The sequence below is a fragment of the Urocitellus parryii genome, chromosome 10, assembly GCF_045843805.1.
Source record: "Urocitellus parryii isolate mUroPar1 chromosome 10, mUroPar1.hap1, whole genome shotgun sequence".
NCBI lineage: Eukaryota > Metazoa > Chordata > Mammalia > Rodentia > Sciuridae > Urocitellus > Urocitellus parryii.
Genome location: NC_135540.1, coordinates 40,372,528 through 40,394,190, shown reverse-complemented (window position 1 = coordinate 40,394,190; position 21,663 = coordinate 40,372,528). Strand labels below are relative to the sequence as shown.

The window sequence follows — 21,663 nt, the reverse complement described above, 5'->3', positions numbered from 1 at the left end:
ATGCAAGACCATTAGGCTTCCCTTTGGAGTATCTTCCTTTTCCAAAGGGAGCATGAAAAACTGAAGCTGATTTGGGGAACAAATTCATGAATAATATTATTACCCAGTAAAAATGACTTTGATGATAGAAATAAACATTTGTTAATGAATCAAAATTAACACTCTGGTGCTCAAAAGATAATCTTGTCCTTCAAACACAGCAATGCTGTCTCCAAACAATTTTCCCATATACAATACCCTGGAATGCTGCTCCCTCTTCTCTTTTCAAGACTGGCTGCTATACAACCTGACATTTTTGCTGAAAAAATATTTTTTTAACTTTCATGATCATCCCATCATTATTAACCCCTACACGTATCCCTCCTATTAAGTCACATGATATTTTCCTTTTATTTATAAGTATAGTATTATTTTGTTGTTTCATTCATCTGTATAAACCAATCTAGTATATTTCAGTGCATCAAAAATCATCTTACAAATAAGCAAACATTTAAAATTTAAAATTCTTGGTAATCCCTAGTTTTTGTTTCATTTGACCTACTGTTTCCATACTTAAGTTTTAAGTGCTTTCCAAAGAAAGAAAGTGTAAACTGGTGATATATTCATTCTATGCTCACTCAGGACTACGGCATGAATTTTGAGTAAGCTAACAGGTGGTGGTTTGACATATAACCTGCCCTTTTCTGTTTTGACACAAATAATAAATAAGGTTTTTACATTGCTCCTTGAAAAGCAGTCATCAGCATCGAAAGAAAGATCAAAAGTGTTCTTCGTTAACTAATTTTTTATATGCATTCATATGCACACACATATATATACTCCATGAACATTTATATACTTATGCATATATGGCATACACACACGGTATATGCATAGAAATATGGCATATGTACATATGGCATGTAAAATTGAAATATGCATATATACATATATGTTAGTTAATAAATGATAAATATAGAGACAAAACTCCTTTGAACTTGGCAAAATCAAAAGAATTCAAAACTGTATAAAATATGGAAATAATAACTCTAAACACTGAATCTAACTGAATAAATAATAACATCACAATGAGAAAAGAATTTGGGAGCAGGTGGAATGGGCTGATAAGTCATCTTTTTATTCTTTGACTTTTAAGAATGTGTCCTTTGCTACTTTTTTTTTTAATCCCCCATTGACTTCATCTCACCTGAGCTTTCCTTTTAATGATATGAATGAATATGGAGAACCACCTTGAAGTATTCTGTTTGACATTATATAAATGTATATTCAAGAGTACAAAAATATTTATAAATTCATATTAAAACTATTAAATAATAATCCCTTTTTGGGATTGTTTCTCACTTTGATTTGAACAGCTGCTTTGCACTCTCAATACATTCTGAGAAATGATGTTTATTTTCCACCTTGGATCATATCTTTCATATGTAATAGACACTTTTTAGTTTTTATATTTTTATATTCGATAACACAACTTATCGAATATAAGGCAATCTCAACATCATGTTTTGTTAATTTATAAACAAAACAAAAAAGCAAATATATTTTGAAATGAGACATGAATTCTTCAGAAAATAACATAATATAATGTTATTGAAAAAGACAGTACTAGAAATTCATGGAAACCAGTGACCAAGTTTTTAGAGTTAATATTTGACCATGTGTAGTCAGAATGAAAATGTGCAAAACATAGAAGGATAACCTTTTAAACAATCATGTCAGAAATAAACTCAAATACCAGAGATGATGCATCTCTCAAAGCATAAAGCTTTCCTTGAATTCATTTCTATATTTGACCTTCATATATATCACTCTTCTACAACATTATGCTTCTCTACAACTGAATCCCATTTAGTTATGACTCAGTGCCTTATTTACTTCACTGATTGTGTTAAGCCTACACAAATCATCAGAAAGCTTTAATTTGGTCTCCACAGGCTTTCTCTCTTCCCAGAAATTGTAACAAGGTATTTTAAATCCTCCCAACACTAAGTACATATGTTACAACATTACTATTATTTGCAAAATAAATTACACTACAAATATAATTCTCATCTTCCTGTGCTGACTAGCAGAACTAGCTCAGGAAAAGAGGGGGAAAAAGAGCAAAAGTATTGCATTCTATAATAATTTTACAACCACAGCATTCAGAATCTTGATGAGGAAAGATCCAGCTGGGCAAAACTATGATGGTAACTAGGTAGATAATAAGTTATACTGAGAAGTATCCATGGGAACCACCAATACAAGAAGTACAGGATATCTGAGAAGGAAATATCAGAGAGAGTTGGAAATATACTGATGGAGGCATGAAATGGTACTAAATCATTATGTATCCCACTATTATTAGATGTATTCTGATTAGTAAAGGAATACACCTACCTACAACAAGTATGGCCCCCATATAGTCATTATGCAATGACCCCATGGAGTGTATATTCATTCCCATCTTCCATCTGAAGAAGCTAAAGCTCAGAGAAATTAGGTTTGATCAAGGGATCAAAGAAAAGTGTATAGAGAACAGATTCAAATACAGGCATCTATTTAATCCAATGAACCATGTATGTATTAAACCAAATATATACATCTTGTGTGTTTATACTACAATATGGACATCAAGGATTAAAGGGAGATAGAATATAATGTAAAAACAGCAGTACATTGTGTAAAAGGAGTAGGTACACACAGATCAGAACCACACATAGGATAATAGAATAAAGGTCAAGATAACCATGAAAGACTGTGGAGTGGCTAATGGGAACACAGCATTGCACAGAGAAAACAGCTTAAGGATGAATAGAATAGGCCATGCAAAAGTGCTTGCTGAATCATCGTTTCTCCTAGAATATGCAATTTCCTATTGCACATTAGTATTTTATGCATTCCTTTCTAAAGTGATTGTTCCAATGATTATTATTTTGAAAACTACAAGATAATCCAGCATTTTTTAAGAGTACAGAAAACTGTAAATAGTATGAATCCCACAAATTCAACAAAACTTACCAAGTTGCATCAAACTAGGTGTTAAATGTGAAAATAATTAAGATTATTCTTTGTTTTCAAACTAAGCAAAAAACTGGATCATTAGAGATTTGGAATTCAACAATACTGATAATAGAAACAGTAAAGTCATTTGTCCACATGAACTTAAACTATTTTCATGACAACCCAATGAACTCTCATTACAACTGCAGAGGGTAGGTAAATGTGATTTTTATTCTAATAAACCATATATTCAGAGTTACTTCAAGACATATAGTACTTCTTTTATTGAGTCAGTATCATAAAAGACTGATTAAAAACTGAATTATGTTACCATAATCATATTCTGTATTTATAGAGAAGAAAGTGTTTATTTTTATTGTTATTATTATAAAGTAATTGGTAGGAGAAAAAACACTTTAGGACCAACAAAAGAACAAATCTTTACTTCCTTTAAAAAGAACTTCCAAAGAAAGGTATTAAAGATTCTTCTAAGTAAAACAAGATCCAGGGCAGCACGTATTGCTAAATATATATATTTTATGACTGAACTTAAATAACGGTACACAATTGTAGATAGTGAAATAAATGGCTTCGAAGCAAAAAGACTATAAAATTATGATACAGAGGTCTATAAACATCTGAATTTCAGTCTAGTCATGGTATTAGAGACCTATTAAGAGTGTGGTATTGAATGAGACAAGAGGAAGGCTTACAAATACAGAAGAACAGCAAAAAAGACATAAAAAATAATTAGTCTATGCAATTTGTATTTATGTTTGTATTTTCTTAAAGAGAAAAGTAATGAATTTCTTTAAGAAAAAAATTACCCTTCTCTTTTTAAAATAAAATTTTAAAAAGCTGGAACAACCTGTGCCTTTCTAGTATGAACATATTTTAAAATTCAAGGTATATATTGAATACAACAGCATGTCTTTTCAAACTTTAAAATTCTACACCTTTCCTTGGGCACATTTTAGTGTTTGCTCCATCATACACTGTGTCCTTTATTTCTTTTGTTGTCCCTCATTGTGGTTAAACCAATCTTGGAAGAAGACAGGGCATTTACAAAGTTCTTAGATACAGGGATTTGAATGAGTATGGTCAAAATTAAATTCCAAATATATAATATCTTAATTCCTCTACAGTGCAAATCTTCAATGGAAAGGGCTTATGTGAGATGTTTAAAGGAATGCATGTTGGTTTTGTCTCTAACAGATGTAGAATTATTTATACTTTAATACTACATTGATAATGAGTACTAACGTTCACACTTAAGGCAGATGTGGATTCTAGACTTTATTGATCAGTTGTGGAAATGTGGCTGACAGGGAGAAAAAGTGATAAAGGACTTCTCAAGAGATTGCTAGGGAAATGCCCAAGCTAAATATCCCAGACCCATGGGGAAAATAGGTAGTCCAGTTGCCCAATAGACATTTCAAATCCCTATTAATGTGCAAGTATTTGGAAAAGGCAAGTTAATTGCTTAGTTTATTCCTTCTACACTACACATATGTATCTGAGGAGGACTTACAAGAACATTGGGGCTAGACACTAGGGCTCAAAGCTTAACGAACTTTGATGTGGGAAAAGAAAGAAAAAATAAAAAAGTAAACAGAGAAGCAAATAATTGAATTAGTAAAATTGAACCTACCTGATCTTTTTGTTTGGACTCTGGTATCACTAAATTCTCCAATTTAGTTTATTATGAGACAATTCAGAAAAGAAACTAGAGTTTGCATTATTAAAATTGGCCCAAAAACACAGAGAATGAAGAGACATAAACACTGTATTCTTAAGCTAGGAAAATGCAGACACCAATTTAAGAATTTTAGAATTAGCAGATTTGTACCACAGTAAAATTTCCTACTAAAGCAGAGAGGAATATAAATTATGAGACTAAGCCCTGCAATAAAGTATCAAGTAGTGCAGACACATAAATCATTCTTTTACATTTATTTCCTCTTTGAACGAGACTATTCAGATTTAGCCAATGGCACCAGAAATACTCACAATGGATGGTGATGAGTTTGGAGGAGTGCTTTTTTCTAGCTAGATTTCCTTACATTGTTTCTAGCTCTGCTATTTGCTTGTCATCCCACATTTACATATAAAATGGATATATGTGTCTTTTAAATATGACTATAAACAAGTGAGAGTGGTGTCATAAATTAAAAATGGAAACAATTTCATTGTTGTACAAGTGTACTTCATAAAATTACAATCATTTCATTTTGGAAGAAATCTGAGTCAAATCCAACTGAGAATGCCCATCATCCCTAGATTTCTCAATGGAGTTTTATTCAATGCCTTATACTTCAATATGATAATTCAAATTTTAATATTTTAGAAGCACTGGACAATTTTCATATGCCTGGCATGGCTAATTATACCAACCTTATTCATAAAACATAAAGAAATATAATTATGATATATTTTCTTTCAAATAACATCATTTGTGACTTCTGCCTTAATACATATTATGCATTGCAATTTTAGGTGTTTTTCTAAAATAAGAGCAATTATTCCAAAATGTTTAGCTGAATTTTACCATTAAATAACACTGCATGATATTTTATATTCTCCCTGATGAATTTAGTTCATGTAAGATTACATTGGATTCATTCTGTCTTCACCTTCCAACCTGACACTATTACAAATGCACTCTCTTCACTTTTCTAGATTTGGCTTTCTTATAAATTCTCACCTTCCATGGGCCAGGGTATGTTGGTTCCAGAAAAGCCCTAACAAATAACCAATTGCTACTGCTCAGTAGAGTCCACAGTGTTTTTTACACCAAACATTTATATATCTATGCTATATATACTATATGGATACCACAAAGGAAACGATCTATAAGAGAGAAATGAAAAAAGAAATCTAGCAATAACTAATAACTCAGTAGAGTCCATGGTGTCTTTTACACCAAACATTTTATATCTATGCTAAATATACTATATGGATACCACAAAGGAAACGATCTATAAGAGAGAAATGAAAAAATAAATCTAGCAATAACTAAGTTGGTCTAGGTCCACTGAACTAGAAAAAGGCCTTTTCTTTATTCTGGTGATACTAATGAGTTATTTTCATTGTGGTGACTAGGCTGATGAAATAGCAAAACAAAAGATAGGCATCATACATCTTTTTAATTTATTTTATAGTCATTCACAGAAAAACTATGAGCAATTTCAGCAATGTGAAACCTTCCCTAATGATAAACTAAATAATAACCATTTCTATATGTTTCTAATTCAGCAAATGCATTCTAAAAATCACAAAACCAGAGATGAAAGTGCCTTAAAAGTACACTTATGTTCTGAATTCATCTTTTACAGATAAAGAAATCCAAAGCTGAAAGAACAAAAATGATTTACATATTTTGATTACTGGTGTTTATCACCCAGATTGAAAATTTTCTAGTGTTGTATGCCATGAACATAAAAATGTTTGCATCAAATAAATATCAACACATATAAACTGTCTATCCATTCCATTCCTCAAAGCACTCAAATCCTAGAACATGCTGTTATCTCATGAGGATGTATGTGTGTGTATTCAAGTTTGAGAACAAATTATCATGTGTGTGTCTAGGAGGGAGTTGGATAACAAATGTAGCAAGAAAAATATTGGAGCAGTGGTCTGAAGCTCTTGTTTTAGTTCTTTTCTGCTACATACTTCCATAGTGGCCATAAAAACACTCATGAATATTACTTAACTTCTCTGATTCTCAATTACTTCATCCATATGGTGAGAGTATTCAAATAATTTTCCACCTTTACAGTTACTAACCTTATAACTTTGAAAATAACTCAAATTATTCCCTTTTTTCAATTTTTCATATATGTTTTAGAGAAAGAAAGAAACCTCCAGAGCATGGAACATTAGAATTGTGTTTTAACAGAAACATCACTTTCTAGATACTCATCTGTGAGAACTATCATTATTCAAAATATACTGTAAGCAAGCTATAAAAAATTTTATAACATCAATCCTGTCCTTGGGTTAAGTAGGATGTTAACTGGTAAATATCTCCCTTTTATTTAATGATTGTAGAAAATTAAATATGGATGGTCAGAAGAAATTCTAACCATAAACTGAATCCAGAATTTCAGATGACTAAGTTTTTTATCTTTCTTTTCACTGATCCTTATTATTTATTGTTATTATCACCAAATATGTACATGTTTGATCATGCTGTTTGTTCAAGTATCTGTCTCTCAAGTTCAAATAAGTAGAAAAACCAAAACCTTGAATTTTTTATAAGTTCATTAGACATGTATTATGTGTAAACACTTAGTTATAGTTATATCCTTTAACCTTTTGTTTCTCCTTGGAATTAAAAGAAATTTAAAGAAGCTGATTTTTTTTGTAACACTGTTTCCTTTGTAGATTTTAATTGTGTTACAGTAAAGATGTGATCTTAGGCAAATTGACAATCTTGGGTGATTAAGATTATCTCCTAAATTACTTCCTCAAAACATTTTAAAAAATAGTAATTTTCAATTGTTTCTTGTTCTATTTTAAACTGAACATTTTCTTTCCAAACCAGTGTGTTACCAAAAAAGCTCTAAAATAATTATTATTATTATTATTTTACTTCACAACTTAAGCAAAATCCTTCTTGCTACTTAATGGGGAAACAAATGATCTCCATAGCTGCCTAGAACTTATTTCAGGTTCATTACTCAGAGCAAACCATCAAACCAACTCTTCCAGAACATCTTATTAGTACTAGAAGCCATCAGGCAAGCTGTCACTCTTCCTTCTCCACAAGTACCTAGTGGTCTCTATCTGGAAAACATTCCCTGTCTCAATCTACTTTTAGTGCCCCAACTTCTTTCCAACCCACATCTTTCTTTTGAGAGAGATTTTTGTTTCTAGAATGTAACTGGCAGTAGGATGGTTACATGAAACAACATGTAAAAAAATAATTTTTTTAAAGATTATCTTCACTTTTTAAATCAGTCTTTAAAAAAAGTGTAAGGAACAAATTTATTCTGATTTTATAATTCCCTTCTACCTGTTGTTCTGCCTTCATTTTTTACCTTCTACTACTTTTACAGTCAAGGCATATTTTTAAAACCATGGATGTTTTAGCCATTTGAAGAGATGCTAAAACTAATATGTAATCAGAAGATATATCAATGAGTCCTAATGATTTCCCTGCTCTCATTTTGTTCATTTAAAATAAGTATGGTTTAGAAAGAAATCATAGGAATGACATAAAAATTAACATCATGCTTCCCAGAGAATACATATATTTTAAATTATCATTTGTCTTCTTTAAACTCTATTATTTTGCAGATCGCATTATGAATTCTAGCAGTAATCTGGACAACTTCTAAATGTTTCCATAGAAAATTTATCAACATATTCATTATTTGAATCTCCAAATTCCCAGGGTAATTTTGATTTTAAAATACAAATTACTGCATATTTATTTATTTAATCTATTTTTGGCTCTGATATTACTCATTAAAATTTAAAATTTCATCATATTTTAAAGCTATATTTTCCTATTGGTTGTAAAGATGACTTTTTTAAAAACAACTCTGTTAACTTCACAAAATAATATTTGTTTCACTCCATACAATCAATAAGAAAAATTCTTTAGACCACAAATCATTGTATTTATTCTATGACAGAAGTAAACATAAATTTTAAGAATAGCCAGTGCTACTGATCAAAATGTAGTCTAATGAAAGTTATATACATATCAAATAGATATAATTGAAGATGATAAGAACATATTTTTAAGACAATTAGGTTTAATTTTCATACCCCTTCAATGTTTGACTCAAAAGAAATAAATTCTCTGCCAAATTTTACCATAGAAAGTGTGATATTTTCCTTTTCTATTGCCAAATCATATTTGAATTTTTGATAAAACTAATTGATTAAATGAATTTGCATCCATTATCCTTAATCTAACTATAGAATCACAATAAAATATAAAACAGATTAGTGACTTATTCTGTATTGATAATAATAAATACTATACTGGGTAATTTGTAATAACAGAAATTATTGCTTACTGTTCCGGAGGCTGGAAGTTCGAGATCATGGGATCAATACGTTTGATGTCTGGTAAGGTACATTTCCTATTCATAAATAATAACTTCTGGCTGTATCCTCTAATGGCAGAAGGACAAAAATCTCCCTTGGGCCTCTTTTGTGAAGGCAGTTACACCACTCATGAGGACAGCACCCTTAGGACTTAACAACCATCCAAATAATCCACCTCTTAATACCACCACACAGGAACTAGGTGTCCATATAAAATTTTGTGCAAGAACACATTCAGACCACATCAATTAGAAACAAATAGTTTCGTATACAATAAGCACTTTACTGAAGAGGTAGCTAAACAATTAATTGGATTCTTAACAGTATCAAACAGAGAATTCCACTAGTATAAGATGTTTCAGTCAAAATTTTCATTAATTGGAATGACCATTCCAATAAAACAAAAAGTTTGTATTTACATTGAAAACTTTTAATTCACTCACGTACAGAGAAAATAGAGGAAAATTCTTTAATATTTGAAAACTATAGAAAGAAAAAAAAAGTATAGCCTAGGTCAATATGTTAGGAACCCAGCACAAAGCCTTTGATTTGTATGCAGCATCTAAAGTTTTTCCTTGTAGCAATGCATTTGTCATGAGTACACTGGAAATGTCATTGCAAGTTGTAACAACACTCAAGGTGGTAGTTATCTCAGAGAAGACCAAAGTAAAAATACTGACAGTCATATTTTAAAAGTATGTTTCATTTACATCAAAGTCATAAAAATGCCACAAAACTTTGTAAATAATTATGCCTATTTTCATATGATAGTTCAATTAAAAAAAACACACACACAACTTTCTAAATTCTGATGAAAGTGCAATGCAGCATTAACATTTACAAAACAGCACTCTAGGAGGAAAGCAACACCACAGTTGGTAGCAAAGATGCAAAACTGATGTTCATTTTGGATGGCCTTTTGTGAGGCTCATTTCATTGCTATTTAAATTAAACAACAAAAACAAACAATGGAACTTACCTTCTTGAACTGCTTGAAAAGGGTTGTTGCCATCAACAAATGTCACTGAAAATGTGATTTTCTCAGTCTGTAAGATTTCCTCATTCTGGTTTAGGTCACCAACTGCTGTGCGAAACACCTCATCATCCTTTTTGGCAGATTCATCAAAAATTGCTCCTAGAAAGAAGTGAGTGTTACCATTAAACAATAACATAAATACTCTGCCATGACCTCTGGAAATATGCCACAGAGACTTATGTATTTGAATAACATACACGTTCACGTAAAGCATGCACTTTATTTATTACTGGAACACACTGTACAGAGCAGCATGATAACTGAGCAGGAACACAGTCACTTCCACATGGAAATGATGAATAGTACATGAAAGTGTTATTGTAGGGACAGCCAGGGGAGGAAAATATAATAGGAACAAAAGCATTTTGCAGGACAGGCTAATGCACGGAATGTCTTATACCCAAGATCTTTAGGAATTCATAGTTTGAAGAATGCATTTGTGAATAATAGGAGGTAAAATCAAGAAAAAACTTTGAAGGCCCGTTTACAGAGCATACAGGAATCAAAACTATAATCTGAATTCCTTTTTCTTTTCATTTTATTTCTTTCTCCCCTTGTGGCCCCCCTCTGCTCCACTTTTTGAACAGGAGTTTTATTACCTTGTATAGTGATACACTCATTGATATTTTTAGAACATTTAGGGACCTGAATCTGTGAACTGAGGGGAAGGAGAAATGTTTCCTGAAGAACTAATGTTAAGTCCTAGGGAATAGCAAGGACATTTTTCATACACATACAACAATGATACTGATAAGCACTGTGGCTAACCTTTATTGGTTGTCCACATCATATTGGTTAAACATAATGGTTCTAAGTGCAGATTGATTGATTTCATATTCTGATTCTGCCACTCGTTAAGTCTATGACCTTGTGTGAGCTATTCAAATTCTAAGCCCCACATTCATCCTCTGTGAAAATCTAAGAAAACTAATATCTATCTGTAAAGATCATTACATGTACTAAGTGCAAACTGTAAATAACTCACTGACGTTAAATAGGTAATTTCTCAATAAATGTTATCTCTGTCTTCTTTTTAATAAAATAATGAATCTGAAGGACACGATACCAAATGAAATAGGCCAGACACAGGAGGAAAAATACTTATACAATCCCATTTGTTGGTGGAATCTAAAAAGCCAAACTCATAGATGCAGACAGAACAAAAACAGTGCCTAGTGAGGAGATGGGGAGATATAGGTCAAAGGGAACAAATTTGCAGTTATGTAGGATAAGCAAGTCTACAGCTGTAATGTGCAGCATGAGTACAATAATTAATGTTGTATTGTATGCTGAAAAACTGCTTAGAGTGTATATTTTAGATGTTCTTACACACACAGACACACACATAGAATTTAACTGTAAAAAGTTCAGTATATGTATATGAATATAAAAATATCAAGGCCTATACCTCAAATATACACAACAAAATAAGAAAATGCACAGAATAATTCAAAGAGTGCTTAAAAATTTTCATTGATTTTTAATAATGCGATAGCTCATTTGATCCTTAAAATAATTATGTAATATCTATGTCAATATACTACTTACTAGAGTCATGGAAATTTTCAGTGCAAAAAATGCCACATGCCAATTGAAATAAAAGTCCCACAACAAGGGCTAGAGTATTAGCCTACTTCACTCCAATGTTCTTGCTCTAAATCACTATGGGATACAGTCTTTCAGGATTGTACCTATAGGGATTTATTTTTTTTTTATGCACAGCTTGAACTTATTGCAAACCTGAGGAACTCTTTACCATCTTACCATGCATGGTTTCCTTGTATTATTAACTTCCAGTTCTAAGAAAGCACACATTTTTAAATTATTCATCTTTTACTTATAAACATCTGACCAATAAGTAAAAGATATATATCCAGGGTAAATAACATGACAAAGAAATGACTGTGTATACCTATCCAAATTTATATCCATATATACAAAATATGTTATTTACTATTATATTAATTTTTGTAATATTTTGTTTTAGTTGTACACAATACCTTTTATTTTTATGTGTTGCTGAGGATCGAACCCAGTGCCCCACACATGGAGGCGAGCATTCTACCACTAAGCCACAACCCCAGCCCCTATTATATTCATTTTATAAGCAATTATAAAAAAGTGTATACAAAAATAGCATATTTTGTATGTATAAATATGATAAGGCTATTATATGTATACATATATAGGGACAGACTATATAGGCATGCACAAATATATACACAATATATATTTATAATTTACACAGATACATATCTACCTATCACGCAGACACTTCACACCAACAATTTTGTTGATATTATACATTTAGAAGCTCCAAGCTTTCCAGGGAAATACATATCAAGATATCATGTTACTAAATGCATGAATCAATGCATGATAAAGCAAGGCTGAAATTTTCAGGCTCAATGAGGACAGCAGGTTACACTTAACCTCTCCACCCTGAGATGACTCTACCATGCAAAGGTGATTTCTAAGACACATACTGTGTGAAACTAACTTTCTTTTATCACCATGGTTTTATATTTGCATGCATTATAATAATACTTTGGCTTGCCATCTCTCACTATTGCCTTCTGTTTTCTATATATTTAAATATACTGTCCTTGGCTACACCTGTGAGAGAATGGAATGCATAATTTCTTAATTGACATATAAATAGAGTGCTTCCAAATTACATGATATATTTACTAGCCAGAATATTAATATGTTAGTATTATAATCAGATGGATAAATTGACAGGTTTTTTATGTAACATGTCATTTCTGACACAGATAGGATTATAGTTTTGAGACTAAGATTTTATAAAAATATTTAGACAATGATAGATATTTTATCATGCTGAGTTAAATCATTTTGTGTAGACTTATTTTAATATGTGATAATTCTTACACAAATAGAGATCAGTCATTACATTGAAATTTAATAGTATATGAGTAAGATACACAAACCCTTTTAGCAATATGTTAGGAAGTATGATATACATTTCCTATAATTGGAGCTGAAGTAAACAATTCATTTTAAACCAGATAACGGAAATGTCTATTCAAAGAGAACTGATATGTGTTTATGTAGATGTTTAAGCTTGTCCTGTATGCTAAATGGGTCTTTTAGAAGAAGGGTCTGTAATCAACCTTGTTTTATGGCAGGAGGTGTTGGGGACTTCTGGCTGAATATTGGTAATACATTTTTAATGAAAGTATTTTACTATTGTCTGACAGAACACTTACTATTCCCTTAAACATTAAAACATGGCTTAATAAATGGCAGAAACCAGCAGAAATGATAGCAAATTAGTCAATTCAGCACTGAATTAAGATATACTGAAAAAAATGTACAAAAGAAACAGTTCATCTTTCTGCAAACAGCAAGGAAGCGCACAGAAGAAACAGTTCATCTTAGTGCAAACAGCAGAACCCAAGGACAAGAAATCTCAGCCAACATTTCCAATCCCAGTATTTATTTACTTTTTTTCTTTAGCTATGAAATCTCATCTTAAATTTGGCTTTGTCCCAAAAGACAGCCAGCATTCTGAAAACAACCTGGTATGTTTCACAGGAAGCACTTCAGAAATGAAGGGCCTTTCATATTTCATGCACTTGAGCAGGAACACAAATGTCCTCCCTTTACCCTGTGGGTTAACACACACATATTGTCGGTGTTCTCCAACATCAGACTTCCTAGATTTACTTTTTTGTTTTAAAATATTTTTTAGTTGCCAATAGACCTTTATTTTATTTTATTTATATGCAGCACTGAGGATTGAACCCAAGGCCTCACACATGCCAGGCAAGAGCTCTACCACTGAGCCACAATCCAAGCCCCTAGAAATACTTTTAACTCTAACTTTTAACTTTTAACTCCATAATTTCAGAAATGGAATATTCATAACTCGGTAACTAACATGACAACACAATAGGCAGTTCCTTCCAAGGCATTTTATTAACATATTTTACTGTCACTTTTATTTTATAATGCTGAGGGAAAAATATCAGGTTAGACTTGTCCAGATGAAATTATTTTTCCATACATCCATGGTATTCAATCAACAAATGATACCCTATATATACATCCTACTGGCCAAACTGCAAGGAAGAATAATTAAGCAATAACACAGGAAAAAAAAAACCCAGTAGCTCCCAAATATTACTATTATACCACTTTATAACTAGTTATCTCCCTTATTAGAGGTTGGTAGTCTGCTTTTTTCATGGGAGGAGAATAAAGTTGTTATTTAATCCCTACAACAAAGATGGTGACACACAGGTGGGTATGCATATATGTCTTTAAATGCAAACTATCATAATTACTTATCTTCTTGTATATTAGAAAGGTCATTAACTATGGGTATGAGTTTGAACTCTTCAATTTATTATATACTGAAAAATATTCATTGAGGACTGGGGTTGTGGTTCATTGAAGAGAGTTTGCCTAGCATATGTGAGGCACTGGGTTCAATCCTCAGCACCACATAAAAATAAATAAAAAATAAAATAAAATAAAGGTATCGTGTTCATCTACAACTAAAATATATTTAAGAAATATTCAATGATTAACCTTTGCTTATATTAATGTACACATAATTTTATAAAATTGGACTCCTATATTCATATATAAGCAAGTTCTAAGTAAAATTAAAACAAAAGTAGACTTGCAAATGTACTTAAATGTGAATTTATCACTGGCATTATCATGAATCTAGAAGAATCCACTTATTTAGCAAGGTATTAATCATACACTTTATTTTTAGTTTGAACATTTATTTAATTATTTTATGTCATTTACATATAATAGGCAATTGGAGGAAACATAGCTTAGCTGGCAAGATAGTAGAGAAAAAAAAATGTTTCCATTGAGCTCATTTTTCCCCTTAAAATATTGATATTTTTATATTTCTTAAAGAAATTTTATCACATCTTTGATAGAACTATTGAAACTATCTACTTACATCATTTTATGTAATTAACATGTCAAATATCTTTTAAATTAATCATTCTAAAAATTGAAAGCAAACAAGTGTCAACATTTCCCCTGCACAATTAATATGCACTGAATGCCACATTATTTAGAAAGACACATATAAAACAATTGCCCAAAACACTTTTGGTCAGAATTCTCTGTTGAAAATAAAATAAAAGATATTTAACTTTTTTTAAGGCACAAAGTTCACTTCTTTACTCATTTAATTTTGTCTAAATACATAAATTCTTCATGGTAGTTAATCTAAGATGGAAAAACAACAACATCTTTTTATTTAAAAGTAACATAGTTGCTACATATTTGAATCTTTAATATTCTTTGAAATCAACAGAGTTGATTCATTTTGTGCTTTCTCTCTCTCTCTCTCTCTCTCTCTCTCTCTCTCTCTCTCTCTCTCTCTCATTTTCTGTCTCTATGTATTCACATGCATTCATGCAACAACCCATTCATGTATCCATCTAATCAGTCTTTCCTCAACACACAGAAAAATCATCTTTCAAGCTACTTTGTTCATTAATAAATGATTTGGTGGCAAAACAGTTGAAATTTATTGCATGATGATATGGCTTAAAACTCAAATGTCCCTCAAAAGCTCATAGGCTGAAGACCTGATCCCCAATGTAGCAGTATAGAGAAGCAGAACCTCTGGGAAATTATTTCATCATGGGGACTATTGCCTCATGGAAGGATGAGTCAATTGATGTATTAATCAGTAAATGTGCTATTGGGAGGTTTTGGAAACTTCAGGAGGTAGTGCCTACTTGGCGAAAGTAGATCAGTAGAAGCACCCTTAGAAGGGTGTATTTTGTCACCTGTCCCTTCCTTTCTCTTTTGCTTTCTGCTTCCTGGCCATCAGAAGGTGATAAGATTGCTCTACCACATGCTCCCTACCATGATGTTCTGCTCAACCACAGGTTCAGATATAATGGAGTCAAGTGATTGTAGACTGACATTTTTCTGAAAACATGAGCCAAAATAATCCTTTCCTCCTATAAGTTGATTTTCTCGGGTATTCTGTTACAATTACAGAAAGCTGTCTAACACACATGTTGAAGCAGATCATATCAAAATTAGGATGATAATATAATGAAAATTGGGAGTTATATGGTTTTCACAAGCCCATTGTTCAAATGAATTGTAGAGATAAAATACAAAAACATTCAATTTCTCAAAAGTTACAATTTTTAAGCATCTTATCTAAAATTACACACCCAAATATTTAAGGGGTAGTAGTGTAGTATATGGTAGTAGTAGTGTAGATTAGGTTTTCTGGTTTCAACTTTGGAGCTATTTCTTCTATATTATGCTTTCTTCATTTCTACCATATTATGTTTCCTTCAAATAACCTCATACATATGTGTATGTGGTGTGTGTATGTTTATATATACACACACACATATACACATATATATTAATTGTACATAAATATATTTACACATATGCACACATATATCTACACATATATTTATATGTAAAAATACATACATATAAATATATTATATATATGCACAAACTCATATATTTAATATCTATTACTACTCTGGTGATTAACATATCAAATTAATTAATTATAAGGCTTAAAAGAGTTAAAATTATGATTCAAAGTAAAATCCTAAGCACAGACAATTCTTATATAAAATTTACTTCCTTTTATTTAGAAGCTTCAAGAATTTTAAAGTAGAAGGTTAAAAGAAAGAAAAAAAAACAAGTCTTTGTCTATGGGCAATTTATTGGTCACAGTAGGATTTACATTTCTGCAGAGCTATTCAGAATTGTTAAATCATCATATATCCTTACCATTTTAGATGCTACTATCCTCAAGTGGGTTTTTATTTAATTCTAACAATGTACTATGCATATATACATTAATTTCACTGTGTATAGATATACAAATTGAGAGATTTCTAACATTTTTCATCTACACAGGGTATTTACACTATTGCTAGTGGAAATTATACATGCATCTCAAATGAAATACAAATAATCACAGACATTTAAATATTGTAAAACTCAAATTTTGCTTTATTTCATCCCCACATTACTTTCAGTTAATATAAAAAGGTTAAGTAGGTTCAATGTTCCTAGAAAATAGGAAAAAAATAGTGGTATTGTAACAAAATGAGATTAGCATTATTTACATTTAGAATCTGTTCTTAGGCATACAGACAAACTACTATTTCAGTGTAATATTACTAAAAAGGTGGTCAAGAAATTGCGGACATGTTGCTATATGTCTATATCTTATTATATATTCACATGCATATATAATAAGCATAGGGTCTTGATTTAATACCTGAGAAGCCATCTTAACTGTTAACTGACATCTTATAAGTTTCACTTTCCTGTACTTCCTCTTACTCAAATCCCTCTACCCCTATTGGTGAGCTACCCCATGGTACCATAACCCTAAGCCAATTCCATGAGGACACCACCCCTTGACTCTGGAAAGCCCCATGTGCCATCTACCCTAAGCCAATCCTATGCTATTCCCTACACACACATAGCTCTGATGCAAGCACCCCAAGCCTATCCCACAGCTCCACAGCTACAACTCCAAACCTCTACCTCATAAAAGCTCAACACCTGAACATCTAGGGGCCACTCTTCACTCCATAGAGAGATGGCCTTTATTTGTCAGCTTTGATAAATAAACCTTTGTGTGGATCTCTGCCTGGTCTCTGTCCTTCATTTCTCGCTCACCTATCTCTGGAATTCTCACTTTGCTTTCATAAGTATATTTGATTATGCATGCATATATGTTTTTGTGTATATATGTGTATGTGTATATATATATTTATATTTATATTAAAATATATATATGTAATTTTCTGCTCAGGCAATATTTAATTGCATTAAAATATCTTGCAAAAATTAATTCCATATTTCAAGCATTTTCAGCAATCTTTTCTCATTCCACAGAAAATTGTGTAACATGTTCTATGCTAATATTCTTGCAGACATTAAATAGAGTTTTCAGAATTCATTTTATCAAGAGACATATTTTTGTCAGTTCAACTTATCTAACCCTTTACTACCACTGTGCCTAGTGAAATAAATCAAAACAATAACAAACCCTGGGAAAGGAAGTGTTGGATACACATCAAGTGCATGTCAATTAGCAAATATTATTCCAAATTAGAGAATATTGTGCTCTGCTGTATTTACCTTTAGTTAATAATAAATAAAATACTAACAATTGCAATTAATATTTATTAGTACTAATAAACATTGTACTGAGTGGTGATAAACTTCTCAAGGCCTACGCTAGTAAGAACTGCAGCAAAGTTTACAGTTCTCAGTTTCTAAGTAAACTTCCTAAAATCTATGAGCTTAAATTAGGCATTATATCCTTTTAAACAAATTTCCTACAATTAAATGATATGTGTATTTTTAGTTTCATGATTATTATAAAACTTTTGTAAATTAAAATTATAAACAGGATTAAATCTCTTTGTTGATTTATCATTAGATAAATTTTTATTAGATAGGATGAATTTATAAAAAGTTTCTAAATTTTTTTAATGAAAACTAGTTTTATTTTAAATCTGTTTGTTGTTGTTGTTATTGTTGTTGTTTTGTTTTGTTTTTTAGATGTAACAGGTACCACAATGACTTAAGTTACACTAGACTAAAATATTAGTAATTTAGCCAAAATACTTACATGTTCTGTCTCAGATTTTATGTTTAAATCTCTTTATAATTGTTATCTAATATATAAAAAGAACATTAACTGAAACAAATTTCTAAACATCAGTTTAAATGAGAAATTTTTGTATTTATTTCAAAATCATTTTATCAATTCTAATAATATATTAATATATGTGATATTGTTATAAATACATGCACACACACATTTGTGATGTATTCTTCAGTGCTGGATTCAGACATAACCTTTTAATTTTTCAGGAGTTCTTTTTATTCACCTTTGGTGACTAATGATCTTGACACAGTAACAATGCCATAGTCATGGACTTTATGTATTTAAGGTCTTTAATTATTTACTTAGGTCCATAATTTTCAAATATGACCAGGTACAGAAACTAATAGGTTCATTATCTTCCAAAGTCTCATGATTACTTAGCACTTTGTTCTCAGAGTTCAAAGTACATTAAAATATTAACTCCCACTCCACCCACCATAATTATCTAATTTACAGGCAAGCATCATTTATGTTTTAATGATAGATAATCAAGTTCAAAGAGGATATTGCCAAGATCACCAAGGGAATTATGATGATATAGTGTAGAAAAAAACCCTAACAGATAGGAGGAAAATTCCACATAGATATCTAAAATGATTATGTATAAGTACTTGAAGGTATATTGTAAGTATATTTTAAGTAATTTATATTTGGCGCAAATCAGAAACTAACATTTTTAGTATAGCAGACACCTTTTAATCGTCAGTTTTCCTCAATATATTAAAGTAAACTCTCATAAAATAAGAAAGGCACACCTTGGACCAATAAGCAAAATTTTCAATGACTGTCACTAGAGGTTTTAAGGGAGGGGATTTATGTTTTAATGCGACATTTCCTTACACCATGAACTAAGTCAAATTCATACAGTGATTTCATTCAAAATCGGCCTTTTCCTCAGCCCTACTGCCCAATAACACTGAAATCACATTTCATTTGGAATTCCTGCATAATTATCTAGTACCCCAAGCCACATTTAAACTGATAATACTGTCACCTGAAATATCTGACTATTCGGAAAAATTTCTAGAAATCTCTGGAGAAAAGGAAATGCACGCTGCTTAAGAAACAGATTAGTGGAGTCCTCCACATGGAACATAAAAGGAGGCTCATCTTTAGAATCCTCATTTCATGTGTTATCATAGACCCTCTCAGAATAGCTTGTGTATTGTGATGTTAGTTGGTGAGTAAACAATTCAAAGATCATTTCTTTAAATAAGAATAATTTGTTATTTATTAGAGGACCAGATAATAATTTGTTATTTATTAGAGGATCTAGATAATCTAGATTTTTCTCTTATGATTTCATTCTTTTAAATTCTTTTTTCTACTGAATTTGTGAAGAAATCCAGAGCTTTGCATTCTCTGTTGCAGTCCCTTTCACTACATTACATACCTAATTGAAGCAATATCCCAGCAGTGCAAACTTAAATGCTATGGCAAGAACAAAAAGAAGTGGTCTGAGAATAGACAGTTTAAAAACTGCACAGTTCAAACTCTTCTCAAATTGATAGGCTGCATTAAAAAATAAAGCAATAAGGTAGATACTTGAAACGTATGTTCACCAAGAAGAGCTGCAGATATTTTTAGAACAAGAACAGATGTAACATTTCCCTCCTGTAATGATTTACTATATATTTTTTAATACCACCTGAAACTTTCATTAAAAAAGTATGACAACTGATATATATCACTAAAGGTGAAGTTGTATATCAACAATATACCTGTATATTAGGGGAGGGGTTGTGGCTCAGTGGTAGAGTATTTGCCTAGCATATTCAAGCCCTGAGTTTGATCCTCAGCACAACACATATAAACAAACAAACAAACCAACAAGTAAAGGTATTGTGTACAACTACCACTAAAAAAATAAATATTTAAAAAAAGATATGCCTTTATAAAAATGTAGTGTGAATGCTAAGCTCTTAGAAGACTCAAACACACTGAACATGCAAATAATGAAGTTCAGCTTGTCTTCAACATATGTAATTTCATGTCTAATATCAAATATAACTTTTTCTATGGTATCTATCTGCACTTTATCTATCTGAATTGACTTAATTTATAAATTGCTTGAAATTAAGCACTTTAAATCTTCTGCAAATTGGGCATGGTTGTACACTTTTGTAAACCAATGACTCCAGAGACAGAAGGAGTGCAGCAAATTTGAGACCAACTGGGGCAATTTAGCAAGTTCCTGTCTCAAAATAAAAAATGCACAGGACTAGAGTCAGATCTCAGTGATAGAGCATGCCTGAGTTCAGTCCCTAGTAGTGAAACACACACACACACACCATAAGGTTTCATTTCTAAAGAAAACCAATACCTCATGAGGAAAATTTCAAACAGGTAAAAGGTACCTTGCTGATATAAATCACAAACCTATGGTTTCTTTAATTGCAATCATTTGAAATTTTCTTCCTCATTATTTCATGAGCACATTATCAAGCAAAACTGAAAATCTTATTAGATATCTGCTAAATCTTTTTTCATACAGTATTATTCTATTATGTGCTAACTGTTCCATAAACTGAATAAAGAATTATATTAGGGAGCAGCATACACATATTGCTAGGGGTTTGTTCTACAAAATACTTCATGAGAAGTGATAAAAGAGGTGTTCTACTATAACTGTAGAATCAACAATCACAAATAGGACATGAGCTTCCTTAGAAATATGGGAATTGGGAATATTTATTAGCTGCAAGAGATTATAAAATCAATTTTATTCTCTCATCTTTCAAGATGTGTGCTATGGTTTACATATGAGATACCCTCAATGACCCTCCTCCAGCCACAACCTATCTGCCTACAGTTACCTCCAAGTTAATCCCTCTCAAAGGATTACTGAACTGATTAGGTTAAGGCTCTCCTAGCCCAATCATTTCACTTCTAAACTTTC

At 31.3% G+C, this 21,663-nt stretch overlaps 1 protein-coding gene across 3 annotated transcripts in view; it reads right to left on the bottom strand.

The window, feature by feature from the left end:
* The window catches only part of Grid2 (glutamate ionotropic receptor delta type subunit 2), a 1,404,794-nt gene that overhangs the window by 1,166,996 nt on the left and 216,135 nt on the right, over nucleotides 1-21,663 (bottom strand). For all 3 annotated transcript variants that reach the window (XM_077803456.1, XM_077803455.1, XM_077803457.1), the window contains exon 2: nucleotides 10,028-10,183. In XM_077803456.1, the coding sequence (XP_077659582.1) occupies nucleotides 10,028-10,183 (156 nt within the window). The remainder of the gene's footprint in view (nucleotides 1-10,027; nucleotides 10,184-21,663) is intronic.